Source organism: Bos taurus, chromosome 3, assembly GCF_002263795.3.
Source record: "Bos taurus isolate L1 Dominette 01449 registration number 42190680 breed Hereford chromosome 3, ARS-UCD2.0, whole genome shotgun sequence".
Taxonomy (NCBI): Eukaryota; Metazoa; Chordata; class Mammalia; order Artiodactyla; family Bovidae; genus Bos; species Bos taurus.
In genome coordinates, this window is record NC_037330.1 from 45,873,737 (window position 1) to 45,889,342 (window position 15,606).

Sequence of the window (15,606 nt, forward strand, 5' to 3'; positions counted from 1 at the left end):
CCACTGTACACTCTGGGACAAAACAAGTTACAAGATGCAATACACATGCTGTAGGTAGTGTATTTATAAAGACAGTTGCAATAATCCTTCCATGCTGCATGTATGCAGCTTTGTGATTTGATTTTGCTGTTTTTCCCACCATTGAGCAGATGGTATTTACCTATTTCTTGAATGCATGCATGCTAAGTCGCTTCAGTTGTGTCCAACTCTTTGCAACACTATGGACTGTAGCCTGCCAGGATCCTATGTCCATGGGATTCTCCAGGTAAGAATACTGGAATGGGTTGCCATTGCCTTCTCCAGGGGATCTTCCTGACCCAGGGATCGAATCCAGGTCTCCTGCATTGCAGGCAGATTCTTTACCACTAGCACCACCGGTGAAGCTCATTCTACTCCCAAGTAGTGGTTCCCTAATCCATTGTCCTATCCATTATTGGCCCTACCTTCTGGACTGTTGATTCTGTCTTCTGAGTTTTGTTTTGTTTTCTTTTGTTTAGAAAGGACCAATCATGGCCCATGTTGGCAGTTGAGTAGCCTTTTCAGAATATTTCTGCCCATAGAAAGTTAGGAATTCTTATTCTTTCCTTTATTTTGAATTATCCATTTTAATCCTAGATCATAGTGATGTCACCAAAAACTCTCTTAAAAACCTTTCAAATCATGCCCCAGAGCCACATCCATAATTATTTGAGACAGACTTCTCTCCATTTTGAATATGTGTTGCTGCTATGACAGCGTCCTAGAGATGCTTAGAATCGATACTGTCTACTTGGAAGAATCCACTAGGACTCCTGCAAAATCTTTGTAAGGTTCTAACGAAGTATCATATAGAAAAGCTCTTGATGCAGTCTTTACCCTACAGTCATTTCTTAGTTTGAAAATCTTCTTCCAGGAGAGATAAAGTATAAATAATAGCTTTATTTTCCAACCCAGCAAGTGCTAGTCTCATTTGCTCATCTGCTTTACTCTAGCAATCAAATATATCCTTTTTGGCTCTTTTTCTCTATTACTGTACCTTATTATACTTGGGAAGAAACACTCAACAAACACTTAAAGCATTCTGTCTAGAGATATCTTTAGTCAGATCCACAAATGCATTATGTACATTTTCTGTCTTTTGAATTATCACCAGTGACATTCTTGCCAATTGTTCTGTCACTACATAATACAGTCCACTCTTTTCCCAGTCGCCAATAACAGTTTTCACACTGCATTCCCAGCTTCCACTAGCATTCTTCCAGACTTTACTAGCAGACTATTCTTGAGTTTTCAAGAGAGGTTTCTGCCTGCCTTCAATCTGAAATCCATTGCCACATGTTTTAGACTAGCAAGCATTTCTGTCTCACTTATTTATTGCTATATATCAAACTGCCCCATAATTTAGTGGCTTAAAACAACAAATAATCTGCTCTTGATGCTATAGTTTGGTAATCTGGTCAAGGCTCAGTTGGGTAAGCTTCTTTTTGCCCCACGTGATACGTTACTTGTTCTGTCTGACACCCTTCTTGGTGGCTGACTGGTCCCTGACGGCTTCATTCATGTTCTTGGGTCCTCAAACAGGACCCAGGAGCATAGGTGTGGCTTCTCTCACTCAGCGGTTTAGATCTGCCATGCCTTGTTTTGAACCCCCATCTATTTGATACAAATCCAGACTCTTTTCTCTAATATCCTCTCTGGATAAATTCATGTCTAAAAATGAAGGCAGTTTGTCTCCACCAGCATTTGGAGTTCATTTGAACAGGTGCACTGAGCGTCTCCCACCCCTTGCTTCAAGCAAAGTGGCACTGAGGAGTTTATGTCTACTTTGGTTCTTGAGAGGTGGCCCTGGTGGGGGAGAGACAGATTGATTAAAAACCTCTGGGAATCCATTTTCATGAAAAGCCAGTCTTCCTGCACCATCCTTCTCCAACCATACTGTCCTTCCTTCCTGCCCTCTAACATGGTCAGCTCCTCCATTTCTGAGGGCTGTTTTCCTTGTGTTTGCTCTGCCTTCACGTCTTTATACAACTGCTCTTGCTTCTCTTTCCGTTTTCACATGAAAAATTTCCTCAGGGAATTCTTTGCTGACCACTCAAATCTCATTCTGTCTGTCCCACATTTCCTTGGTTGTTCTTTCTTCACTGTGCTTGTCACCATATGAAATTACCATGTTCTTAATCATTTATTTATGTGTCTACTTTCTGTTTTAGCCATTTGAAGTAAGCTTCATAAGAAGAGAGATGTTATCTTTCTTGCTCGCTACTGTATGCCCAGTGCCAAGAACCATGTCTGGCAGATAAGAAGGACGCAATGCATACTTGTTAGATGAATGAATAATTATAGGCTTCTAATTTAAACCACAATTCCACATGACAGCTCTTCAGTTACTTGGAGACAGCTCTCATGTCCTATCCACAAGTCTTTTCTTTTCTCTTTCTAAATAGTCCTGTTTTCCTTCCCATAATAAGGTTTGCACACTTTTTACCATGTCAGTTGTCTGTTCTCCCATGTGGATTTCCAGAATCTTGTTTCAATCCACATTATCTTAATTGAGAGGAAGTTGCTGGCATTTGCACAAATTGCTAGCACCTATCAACCAGACAAAAATTAGGACTAACACTGTCAGGACTATAAATACTGAAAATAATCTTTAACATTGTTAAGGGGAATTTTACAAATAAGTTTCACAATAATATTTTAGTGCCTAGCTAATTCTCTTTGGATTACAATACAGAAAATCACAATATACTCTTATAACTCCTTTTGGAAAGTCTTATGAGCAATGAAGATCTGTGTTTGTAAAAGATTATATCAAAACCAGTATTTTTTTATTATTGCATTTCTAAATTTCCTTATCATGAAAATCTGTGAAACAATAAATGAACCACAGTTCACTGCATTATTTTCACTGCTGTAGTTCTGGCTTTAAATTTAGTACATAAGTAATTTGTTTTTACTGTATGGTATTGCTTTCCTAATATATATCTATACATTAAATAAGGACTTAAAATTATTTAAGCACATTCAATATAAACTTTTCATCTGGGAAACTTTTAGCATGCTAAAACCATCAATGATTTCTGTGTAGTAACAGTTTGATTTTCACATGGTTAGTCAACCCAGGGATCGAACCCAGGTCTCCCTCATTGCAGGCGGATTCTTTACCAGCTGAGCCACAAGCGAAGCCCAAAAACACTGGAGTGGGTAGCTTATTCCTTCTCCAGCAGATCTTCCTGACCCAGGAATAGAACCAGGGTCTCCTGCATTGCAGGCAGTTTCTTTACCAACTGAGGTATGAGGGAATTGAAGTGAAGTCACACAGTCTTGTCTGACTCTTTGCGACCCCATTGGAGAAGGAAATGGCCACCCACTCCAGTACCCTTGCCTGGAAAATCCGATGGATGGAGCTATGAGGGAAGCCCTTTGTTATTTAGATGAATTATATTCATAAATTTGACCGAATTTACAATTTGTAAAATTTATGCATCCTCGGATTATAAAGAATACGTTTTCTTAAAGGCTGCAGTCCACATGTAGTAGTCCTATGAGAGATTTTCATCCAAGTGTTCACTTCAAGACAATTTAGCAAGCTCTCCTCTGATATAACCTTGATTTCTCTAACAACAAAAGAATATTGCATGCCCATTATTGTTTACACTTGCAGTGATGAAGCTAAATCTTGCAAGTTAGACCAAAGTTCTAAATGAATAATTTTCAAGCATGTCATGTATGCCAGGCTTAGTTTATTCAAGAGAATATATAGATTGTGATGTTTCTAAACAGATTAAACACATACTTCTAATTTTAAGCATAAATCTTTCAATTGTAACCTAAGTAGTATTTTTAACCTGGTGCATTATTAAAGTTATTTAAGGTGTTCTCAATTTTTTGTTTTTACTTTCTATATCACCATTTGGGCCATCTGACTATGGAGACCAATCAATTTTCCAATATAATTACGTCTTTTTTCCACCTTTTTTCCATTTCAGACTGTGATTTTACACTTGTTAATTAGTTAATCATTTTGGTAGAATGGTTAAAGTGAGACTCAAATAAGTTTTTTAATAATATAAATTGACGTGTACAATTTTGATCTGAGTTAGCTAGTAGCAGAACCTAACGTAGTGGAAAAATACCTCTTATTCAGTTCCTTTTTTTTTTAAGCAAATGGCATCAAGGTTAATGGAAAATTCTCATAATTATGGCTAATGGAAATTGTCTCAAAGTATAATCCTGCTGTTGGGAAACTGATTTCATGTCCCTCCTGTCTCAATCTCAATTGCAGATTTTAAATTTAACTAGCTGAAAAATATCCATATTCTAGATATATTTGAATGATACAGTCTTGGTTAAAGTTAAGATAACTTGAATTCCATAATACCGTCCTTGGATTTGTATTTTCTTTCTTGATTTTTAACAAGAGGCTAGTCACACTACATATGGATACTCTTTATCCTTCATTTAAGTATGTTAGTTGTTCAGTCATGTCCAGCTCTTTGCAAACCCATGGACTGTAGCCAGCCAGGCTCCTCCATCCATGTAATTTTCCAGTAAAGAATCATTCATTTAAAACAAAACTTTAAATATAAAAGCCCAGTGGTTACCTCACTTTCAAATTTTTTTTAAAAAACATGCCTGCATTGGCTATTTTGTTATTTTATAAGAATTTGTTCAGTTTTAAATTGTAGTTGTATTTATGCTTCTTTTTCTTAGATGACTTGTAATGGGCTTTATATTCAGTATTCACTGCTTCATAGTCACCACTATTTCTGAAATAAGGTGTCACTACATGCTTAAGGAAGTAGCTGCTTTTTTAGAGAAACATTCAGCAACACTTTCTCTTTATATATCACTTACCTTTACTTACCCAACTTCCCCATCTGCTTCTTTCATTTCAGCTAAGTCCAGTGGCCTTTTTATCCTGCTCTGCTTATTCATTTGCACGTTTTCGCACAATATCCCATATGTTTGGAACAATTTATCATTAGTTTCTGCCAAATTCACCCTCTATTAAAGTTAAAATTTATCTAAAAGTGTCATGAGTGTCACTTTTAGGTATATGGACTAGACTAGATGTATTCTGAGAGCTGCTGTTAATTGTCTTTATATACACTTTTTTTTTTTTTTTTTATCTTATTCACTCAGCATACATTTGTTAGGCACTGGCCATTCATATAGTATGCCTCTCTGAGTATATGTGTGTGTAAATGGTTTTGCTCTAGAAAATTTAAACTCGTTCAGAATATGCACCAAAGATGCAGGACTAAATGTTGACACCAGACAGCAGAGATTATTAGACTAAAAATGTGACTTCAAAATAAGGATTTTACTTTTTTAAAAAGAAAACTGACTTCACATTTGAGCTGTATCTTTATTTTAGGCAGAAGGAATAGCACATGGACATCCATGGTCTTGAGTGTGCCAAGCATATTTAAGTTTCAGCAGCTGAATCTTAAGTGAGATTCAGCATGTTTTGCAAGGTGGTATAAGTAGCTGTGGTGACTATGGGAAAGGCCGGTTGTGCTGTGAATTTAAATGTGATTGTATAGACAACAGGGACCTGAAGGGGTTTTAAAGCAGAGGAATTGTGTAATTCAGTTTGGAAGTCACTATTAATCATGATGTAACTTCCATTCACCATTTCAGTGATCACTTCCACTTCCCCTCCCAAACAGACAAAGTCTCTCTTTTCTGAGTAATCCATTCTAGTCAAGGGATTTATGTTTCCATTATCTACACTTTAATTTTACCATTTCTCCTTACAAAGACTTCTTCTCCTATTCTAATATTTAAAGGCCAGTGATGATGCAAGTCCTCTGTCACTGTGTTGACCAATTATCTTCTCTACATTCTTTAAACATTTATAAAATTTTACTTAATTGATAAAATTGATTTATTAAATAAGATAGAATGGATTCTTTTTTGTTCCTTTTTTCCTTTCTTAAACGTAAGCCTCTGGAAGGCAGCTCCAATTGAAGGGGTTGGAAAGTACCTACTTATTGACTATTTCCCTAGTCTAATATGTTTTAGAATTTAACATAGTATTAAGCATTATTGTGAAGAATAAATTTTTAAATGTCACTACTTCACGATGGGCTTCTCTTGTAGCTCAGCTGGTAAAGAATCCACCTGCAATGTGGGAGACGTGGGTTTGATCCCAGGGTTGGAAAGGTCCCCTGGAGAAGGGAAAGGCTGCCCACTCCAGCATTCTGGCCTGGACTATACAGTCCATGGAGTCACAAAGAGTTGGACACGGCTGAGTGATTTTGACTTTCACTTTTCACTTTCACTTCATGATGAATAATTTTATTTTCTTGGATAAATAGAATTTTTACATCTATATTATTCTTCTTTAGGACTCATACTTTTTTAGGCTCACATGGGTTCAACAAAAATTCCTCCAGTCATTAGGGAATAATACTCTCCCCCATGGTTCTTTTGGGGCTTCCCGGGTGGCTCAGACGGTGAAGAATTTGCTGCAGTGTGGGAGACCTGGGTTCGATCCCTGGGTTAGGAAGATCCCCTGGAGGAGGGCATGGCAACCCATTCCACTATTCTTGCCTGGAGAATCCCCATGGACAGAGGAGCTTGGCAGGTCCCAGTCCATGGGATCACAGAGAATCAGACATGACTGAGTGACTAAGCACAGCACAGCAATGGTTCTTTGAGTCTTTGGTTATTGCTTACTCCCTGCACAACTCCTGGGAGCCCATTGGGTTCATTAACTTTTCTCTGCTGAGACCTCTTTGCCTCTCTAGGTGTCCCTATTGAATAGAACTTAAGCCTTATTTTATAGGGTTCCTAAACTGGTCCATATTGCCTTTGCCCTGACAAATTCTAGGAGTACAGACTGGTCAAGGTACAGTTGCATCTCCTCTAGCTCCTCTTTCTGTAACAGGCAACTCAGGCTTTACCCTTCAGACATATCAGAGTCGGGCACCATGCATTGTGTTTTCACCCTTCAAAAGGGAAATAAAATTGCAGGGAACACATATCAAGTGTTATGAGGGTCTCTTTTTAACTACTCTCTTGGAGTTTGGTATGGCAATGAGACTCAAAACACACCATTAATGTCCTCCAAAGAAATAATTTTATAATTTCCAGAATGCTTTTGTATTCTGTTGAAGGTGAAGGGCATAAGGATTCCTTAAGCAGAATTTTGTCACCTATTTGGAAATTTACTCAACGGGAATTTAGTTTTGTAATTTATTTCAATTCCCCTTAAGATCTCAAGCAAAATTTGTATTTCAACACAGTTGCATTACTAAAGTCTATGCCAAATTTAAATTATGTGAAAAATGTGTGACATTTTATGATATTAATTATGTGAAAATAAATTACAAAAATTTCTTAAATTTTACAAAATTTCTTTCATATTGAGAAATTTTTCTAGATGCTGAGGTTGTCACTTAATTGATTATTTCTGTTTAACATGCCATCAGAATTGTTTTAGTCCAGATCTTCCACAAAAGAGTTGCTGAGATGGGATTAAATGTGTTAGAAAGTTATTAGGTGAAATACCTGTGAGAGAAAATATGAATGAAGGCAGAGAAGACTGGGAGAGCTGTAAGACAGCAGTGTAAGTCTGGGCCCAAGTGAAGGAGAGGAAGGAAGGGTCAGTGGGAGCATTCTAGAGTACCTTGCAGTTAGTCAGTTTTCAGCAAAGCCTTTGTTTTCCCTTTTTTATGGTTTTCTAATGAAGCTCAGTTTGAATTAAAAAAAAAAGTAGACATAAAAAATGATTTGTAACATGTGAAACACCATGTCAGTAAGAGTTGCAAATATTATTACCATCTGCAAGCCAAACTAAAACATTATAATAGTTATGTAACCATTTATTAAAGCATAGAAAATCACTGTAATTTTGCCCATCTCCTTGAAGGAGTTATCTCCAGTAGTATTACCCACATCTGAGCCACCATGAGTTCTCACAGAAATACTATTCCAGTTTCCTACAAGAGCCTGTCTGCTTCTGCTCCTGCCTTTCCTGCATGCCAGCCTGCCTACCATCGGCTAAATGGTCTCCTCCGTACTGTAGTCTAACTGGTTTCTTACAACCTAAGTCACACCACGCCACTCTTTTGCTTAAAACAGTCTAATGGCTTTCATAGCTCTTAACTAAGATCCAAAATTCTTGTACAGATCACTTTATCATATAGGTTCTGCCTGTCTCTCAGACCTCATCTCATTCTACTTTTACCAATTAAGCGAATGTACTTATTATGTCAAATTTTTTTCTATATTATTTACATTTTCCCATTAGCAATGGTTTTCTCTTTCTTTCTTTCTTTTTTTTTTTTTTGAATGTAAGGGCCCAAAAGTTCTAGGCAAGAAGAACAATTAGTGAAAAGCCATAGGTGAGAATGAAGTTGGCTCACTGGATTTTGTGACTTTTAAATCATCCCCAAAACTTCATCTTTAATGTTTCTGAAAAGAAAAAAGGTAAAGAATTGTTGTTTCTTATGGCTGTTGGAATCCCACTAGTTTCTAATCATAAAATCCCCAGAAATGGGAAAGTCTTTTAGAAGGGTCAGAAATTGCCCTGCAAAGAGCAGTGGATGTTATGTGACATACACATGGGCTCAGAGAAAAACATTTTTAAAAATGCTTTTTCATGTAAAACTTAGTAAGTGTTAATGTAAATGTTAAAACACCAAGATATGATTACTTCCTGATTTCTGAACCTGTTCATAATTAACTGAGAACTAGGAAATGCTTCCCAACTCTAGAATACGTTCTGTTAATATGTGTGGGGTTTGTGTCTGTGACTGTTATTAACATTAATGGGATTTAATCGAGTAGTTCTCTTACACACAGAGCAGAAAATTCACTCAAATTATTACAGGCATAGTCAATCATGGAGCATAATTCACAGTACATGTGATTTACAGTTTTACATTAAAACATGAAATAAGATGTAAGAAGTTGGCTCTAAAACCATTTTTGGAGTGGGTACTTAAATATCTTTAATATTGAACTTCCAGTATTAAATAAAAGACAAGTTTATAAACAATTCAATAATTGGACAGACTACGTATTGATTTTTTCCTTTGTTACATAATATGACCCACTTCTCCATCCAGAACCCTGTCATAGTAGGTTGAGGAGTGCTAGAAACATGGTTGCTGTTGTGTATTGGAATGTGGAGAGACGGAAAGGCTGTCACAGCAGTCAATAAGATCTGAGAGGTGTTGACTAATTGCCTGCTAATTACACAGTAAATTGTCTAATTAAGCTGATGGTTAATTAGGGTACGCTTGCACAGCAGTCTTGTGGAATTTGTGTCTGATGTCTGGGAAGCAGCTTGTGTAATTGGCAAACTGGTAAGGACTGGCAGAGAACACGACTGGAAAACTCACTGCCAGTGGATGACAGAATAAGGATTTTGTGGAAACAAAAGGGCTTTCATTTTTAAATGAAAGTTTTGTTTCAGTTCTGCAGCTATTCTACAGTGAGCAATTGAGAAATATATTTGAAACCTAAATTATGTGAGTAAAGGAAGGCTTAAAATGTGCTTCAACATGTAAATATGCTGCTTGCCTGGAAGTTATCAGCTCTGATACACTCTATCACATTATATTAATGTACACATTGTGTTTTTACAGTTCCTCCTTTTAACATATGTTATTTGGTATCATGTGCCAAAAAAAAATCCCACGTGTCTAAGGAAAAAACTGCCTCTTTATGATAACATAAAAAATAGCAAATATGACTGATGGAAGATTTGGAATTGAATCTTGGGTGAATTATTTAATATTTCATTTATGCATCACCAAGAACCATAAAATAGTAGACATGCTACAGATACAAGTTTGAATAATGCTTTAAAGAAATGAAAAATATTATTTGTAATGGGAGAATTTCAGTTTTACTATTTATGCAATTTTACCATTCAAATGAATTTTGCTTAAATTTAGTAAAACGTAAGAACAGAATAGTCTAATATTAAATTATATGTATTTCATTTCTAAATGCATGTGAGTAGTGCTGGAGGAGTTACAAAAAATTTTAGTACTTTAAAAATAAAAGATCTAAAAATGGATTTTGTTGCTATTGTTCTTTATAGCTGAGGAAATATAACTTCATTTCAGAAAGTTATCTATGGTTTAAATATAAACATGAAAATTCTCCTTGTAAGTAAATTAAACTAATGCTTTGAAAAATATAGGCCCTTTATAAATGAAGTGAGGTATATATATATCTCGCCTTTAAAGGAGACCTGAAGCAAATGATTGCTTCTGCCATTTGCCTCTAGATTCCAACTTCTTAAAGGATTTTGAAATAAGATTTTTGAATAGAACATTAGGTTGCATTTGAAGCAAAAGATCACAGATGCACAATAAATCTTGTATTTATACTTTTATGTTAATAAAGAAAGATAAAATTTAAGTGTTTCAAAACTAGATTTTTGAAAGATAAGAAGCCCTTGATTAAATTATAGTGTCAACATTTCTTTTCCTGATTTATTAGCAAACAAACCACATGTATGCATCTGATTCTGATGGCTCAGATGGTAAAGCATCTGCCTAATCCTCTGGAGAAGGAAATGGCAACCCACTCCAGTACCCTTGACTGGAAAATCCAATGGACGGAGGAGCATGGTAGCCTACAGTCCATGGGGTCGCAAAGAGTCAGACACGACTGAGTGACTTCACTTTCACTTTCATGCATCTGTGTATGTTTTTATTCTCGCTGTTTTCCATGGAGGATTTGAAGTTGTGTTTATGCTATATGTTTAAATAGAAAGAAATATACCTTATATACTCTGAAAAAATCTTTGAATTAAAATTAACTTTGAAGTTACATGCATCACAAATGCATTAGGAAGTATCACTATAAACAAAGCTAGTGGAGGTGATGTAATTCCATTTGACCTATTTCAAATCCTAAAACATGATGCTGTGAAAGTGCTGCACTCAATATGCCAACAAATTTGGAGAACTCGGCAGTGGCCACATGACTGGAAAAGGTCAGTTTTTATTCCAATCTCAAAAGCAATGCCAAAGAATGATCAGACTACCACACAATTATATTCATCTCACACGCTAGCAAAGTAATGCTCAAAATTCTCCAAGCCAGGCTTCAACATTACATGAACCGTGAACTTTCAGATGTTCAAGCTGGATTTAGAAAAGGCAGAAGAACCAGAGGTCAAATTGCCAACATCTGCTGGATCATTAAAAAAGTAAGAGAGTTCCAGAAAAACATCTATTTCTACGTTATTGTCTATGCCAAAGCCTTTGACTGTGTGGATCACAACAAACTGTGGAAAATTCGGAAACAGATGGGCATACCAGACCACCTTACCTGCCTCCTGAGAAAGCTGTATGCAGGTCAAGAAGCAAGTTAGAATTGGACATGGAACAACAGACTTGTTCCAAATCAGGAAAGGAGTATGTACGTATATTGTCACCCTGCTTATTTAACTTATATGCAGAGTATGTCATACGAAATGCCAGGCTGGATGAAGCAGAAGCTGGAATCAAGATTGCCGGGAGAAATATCAATAACCTCAAATATGCAGATGACACCCCGTTATGGTAGAAAGTGAAGAAGAACTAAAGAGTCTCTTGATGAAAGTGAAAAAAGAGAGTTTAAAAGTTGGCTTAAAACCCAACATTCAGAAAATTAAGATCATGGCATCTGGTCAAATAGATGGGGAAACAATGGAAACAGTGAGAGACTTTATTTATTTTGGGGGGCTCCAAAATCACTGCAGATGGTGACTGCAGCCATGAAATTAAAAGACCCTTGCTCTTTGGAAGAAAAGCTATGACCAACCTAGACAGCATATTAAAAACCAGAGACATTACTTTACCAACAAAGGTCAGTCTAGTCAAAGCTATGGGTTTTCCATTAGTCATGTATGGATGTGAGAGTTGGACTGTGAAGAAAGCTGAGAGCCGAAGAATTGATGCTTTTGGACTGTGGTGTTGGAGAGGACTCTTAAGAGTCCCTTGGACTGCAAGGAGATACAACCAGTCCATCCTAAAGGAAATCAGTCCTGAGTATTCACTGGAAGGTCTGATGCTGCAGCTGAAACTCCAATACTTTGGCCACCTGATGCAAAGAACAGACTCATTGGAAAAGACCCTGATGCTGGGAAATACTGAAAGTACGAGGAGAAGGGGACAACAGAGGATGAAGTGGTTGGATACCATCACGGACTTGATGGATATGAGTTTGAGTAAGCTCCGGGTGTTGGTGATGGACAGGGAAGCCTGAGATGCTGCAGTCCATGGGTTTGCAGAGAGTCGGACACGACTGACGATTGAACTGAAGTGCATGACAAATGATAATTTTACTCCTTTAACAAAAAAGATGTTTTTCAAGCTGTTTTAAACTGATACCTTAAAATATTAAGTCACAGATATAAAAAAGATATAAAAATATTCTTTATTTCAAGGATAAAGAAAAATCATATTCATTCCATATGGAACCTTAGGTTATGAAGTCTTTTTAAAGAAATTATGCATGATAGAAGAAAAGTGAATTTACCAAAGGAATACAAGGCTAAACATTGAAATTGCTTATTTAAAACTAGATATCTTTAGGGAGAAAAATCATATAGAGGTCAGTGTTTCAAATGCCAACCATTCTATTTTTTGATTTACTCAGGTTTTCATTTTATTCCTTAGAGAGTAATATGAAAAATTTATTTATTGTTAGTGAGATAAGTTTGCATAAAAAGAAATCAAGTATATCTGTCTATCATTCTAGGTAAAGTTTTACAAAACGCTTTTTACAAAGCACAAGCTTCAAAATAAGTTCCTCGTTTATGTTTATATATAAATTTCAATTTTTTTTCTATTATTTCAAAAGCTAGATAGTTTCCATTTATATATAGCTAACACAGGAATAAATTATACATATCCTGATATCATGTAGTTATCTGCTGAGAACTTATAATATTTACTTTGACAGATATATATAGTATATAAAATATTTGTGTATATTTTATATGCCTAGATATTTGTGTGTGTTATGTAATCACAGTTTCTTTTTTAATTATTTGGAAAGTTTTATCTCTGAAATTAAAGTATCAGTGTAAAAAATATAGTATTTAGCAATCTTAGCTATCAACTTCATTATAGATTTTTCTTTTACAATTTATACATCATAAAGTTTACTCTAAAAATATGGATTTTATTATTTTTAATGTACTCACAGAATTGCATAACTATCACCACTGTCTAATTAATTTCAGAGCATTTCCATCACTCCAGAAAAGAACCTTTATACCTGTTAACAATTGCTCCCTATCCCCTCCTACCCCTCAGTCCCTGGAGACCAGTAATATGCATTCTTTCTCCATGGATTTGCCTATTTTGAACATTTTATACAAATGAAATCAAACATATTTTACCTTTTGTGTCCAGTTGCTTTTATCTAGCATAATATTTTCAATATATCGTTCATGTTGTAGCATGTATCCAAACTACGTTCTTTTCTGTGGATATAGTAATATCTTGTTTATCCATTCATTGGTTCATGAATATTTAGAATATTTTTTCTACTATTTTTGCCTATTACAAGTACTGTTTTCTTGAACACTTATGTGTAAGTTTTTAAGTGGATGTATGTATTCAATTTTCTTGTGACTATACCTAGGAGTAGAATTGCTGAGTAATATGGTGACTCTATGTTTAAGTTTCATTGAATCACCAAACTTTTCTCCAAAATAGCTTTACCAATTTGCAGTCCCACCAGCAGTGTGTGAAGGCTCTAATATCTTCAACACTAATCAACATTGTTGATTGTCTTTTTTTATTACAGCCGTCAGAATGAATTTGAAGTTTTTTCTATTGTGATATTGACTCCCAATATAATTGGTAACTAAAATAGTAAAAGTATGAAGGCCTTATAATTGCATTAATATTCTTAATAACGTGTCGTCATGACAGCTAATTATTATAACTAGCTGTTAACATAGCTGCCATTTTTCATTCTTCTCTCTTGATCTTCAAAGTATGGTCATTAGGAAAGGTTGATGCACTTCCATTGGAGGCATAGAGTGAGAGCAGGTCTGAAAATAAGAGTGTAGGGTGGAAGGTGGAAGGCACCCTGTAAAAAATAGCCAGTTCATATGGACCTCTGGCCTGTGGGAGATATTGTTACAGGAAGTCATATACTCAAAGAGTAGTCTCTTATTATTTGGTCATTTATATAGTTCAAGGGAATGAATAAATATTCCAAGCTAAATTATGAGCCCAACTTAAAATTAGACACCTAAGGAGAAACATTTAATACACTCTTGATAGCAAGATTAAAGAATATTACTCTAGGAGTCTGGATCAAATGTTTTCCCCTGCTTTTGCTGCCCTATTTGGTAATTTTCTCAGTCTAGTTACAATAGCACAGATCATGAGAGTTTAAAAAAAAATTACCTTAGCTATAACTCCAGTCTAAGAGCTCCCATTTACAGATGAGGAGAATTAGTCACAAATTAATTAGTTATCAGCTTTGTTCAAGTTCATGTAGATGGTATAGGGCAATCTCAAACCATGTATTTGGTACTCAACACTGTATTTTTAAAATTTTTAATTGGCATTAGTTGCTTTACAATGTTGTGTTCATTTCTGCTGTACAGCAAAGTGAGTTAGTTATACGTATACATGTACCCCCTCTTTTTTATATTTCCTTCCCAGTTAGGTCACCACAGAGCATTGAGTAGATTTCCCCGTTTAGCATTGTATTTTTATTAGAACTATATTATCTCTGTAGTTCTTTGTTCATTTTTTAAGGATTACAAATTGTTGAACTATGACACTACCCTTGCTCTTAGGGAATTTAACATCTGCTGGTGAGATACACTGGTATCCAATGCACACACTTTGTAAAGCATGTTTAGAGAGGTAGAAAAAGGGAACCAGAAAAATACTAGACCAAGATTGGGAGAAAGGGATGTCATTAGAAAAAGAGATGATATTTAAGAGGGGTTCTGAATAGTAACTGTCAGAAGAAGAGGGAACAGGCAGTGCATAAGTAGCATGTACAAAGTCAAGTAGAGAGAGAAAGCCCAGTAGAAGCAGACGTAAGGGTTGAGCTTCCTCACAGGGATGATACATTGAGAATGCTGCTGCTGCTGCTAAGTCGCTTCAGTAGTGTCTGACTCTGTGCGACCCCATAGACGGCAGCCCATCAGGCTCCCCTGTCCCTGGGATTCTCCAGGCAAGAACACTGGAGTGGGTTGCCATTTCCTTCTCCAATGCATGAAAGTGAAAAGTGAAAGTGAAGTCGCTCAGTCATGTCTGACTCTTAGCGACCCCATGGACTGCAGCCTACCAGGCTCCTCCATCCATGGGATTTTCCAGGCAAGAGTACTGGAGTGGGATGCCATTGCCTTCTCCGATAGTGAGAATAGGCAGAGTTAAATTAGAATCAGGTAACAAAGGGCCTTATTTGTTCATTGGGGAAGAGCTTATAATTTTTTTTTTTCTTAAAGGGTAACGGATGGACTTCATGTGAAAATGACAAGATCAGATGTGTTTTCTGGGAAAGATTTCTCTAGTACCAGGCAGACAGTTTTTAGAAAATAGCCATGCAAGAGTGGGAGGGTCAATATATTCACTCCACAAATACTTATAACAAATACTCTATTTGCAAGCACTGTGCTTGAGCACTGAA

The 15,606-nt window shown here is 36.2% G+C and overlaps 1 protein-coding gene across 2 annotated transcripts in view; it reads left to right on the top strand.

The window, feature by feature from the left end:
• Nucleotides 1-15,606, top strand: part of DPYD (dihydropyrimidine dehydrogenase) — a 922,445-nt gene that overhangs the window by 465,400 nt on the left and 441,439 nt on the right. The window contains exon 14 of one of the 2 annotated variants that reach the window (XM_059881513.1): nt 8,291-9,801. Within the exon in view, the coding sequence (XP_059737496.1) occupies nt 8,291-8,323 (33 nt within the window). The 3' untranslated portion in view covers nt 8,324-9,801. 2 annotated transcript variants of the gene reach the window in all.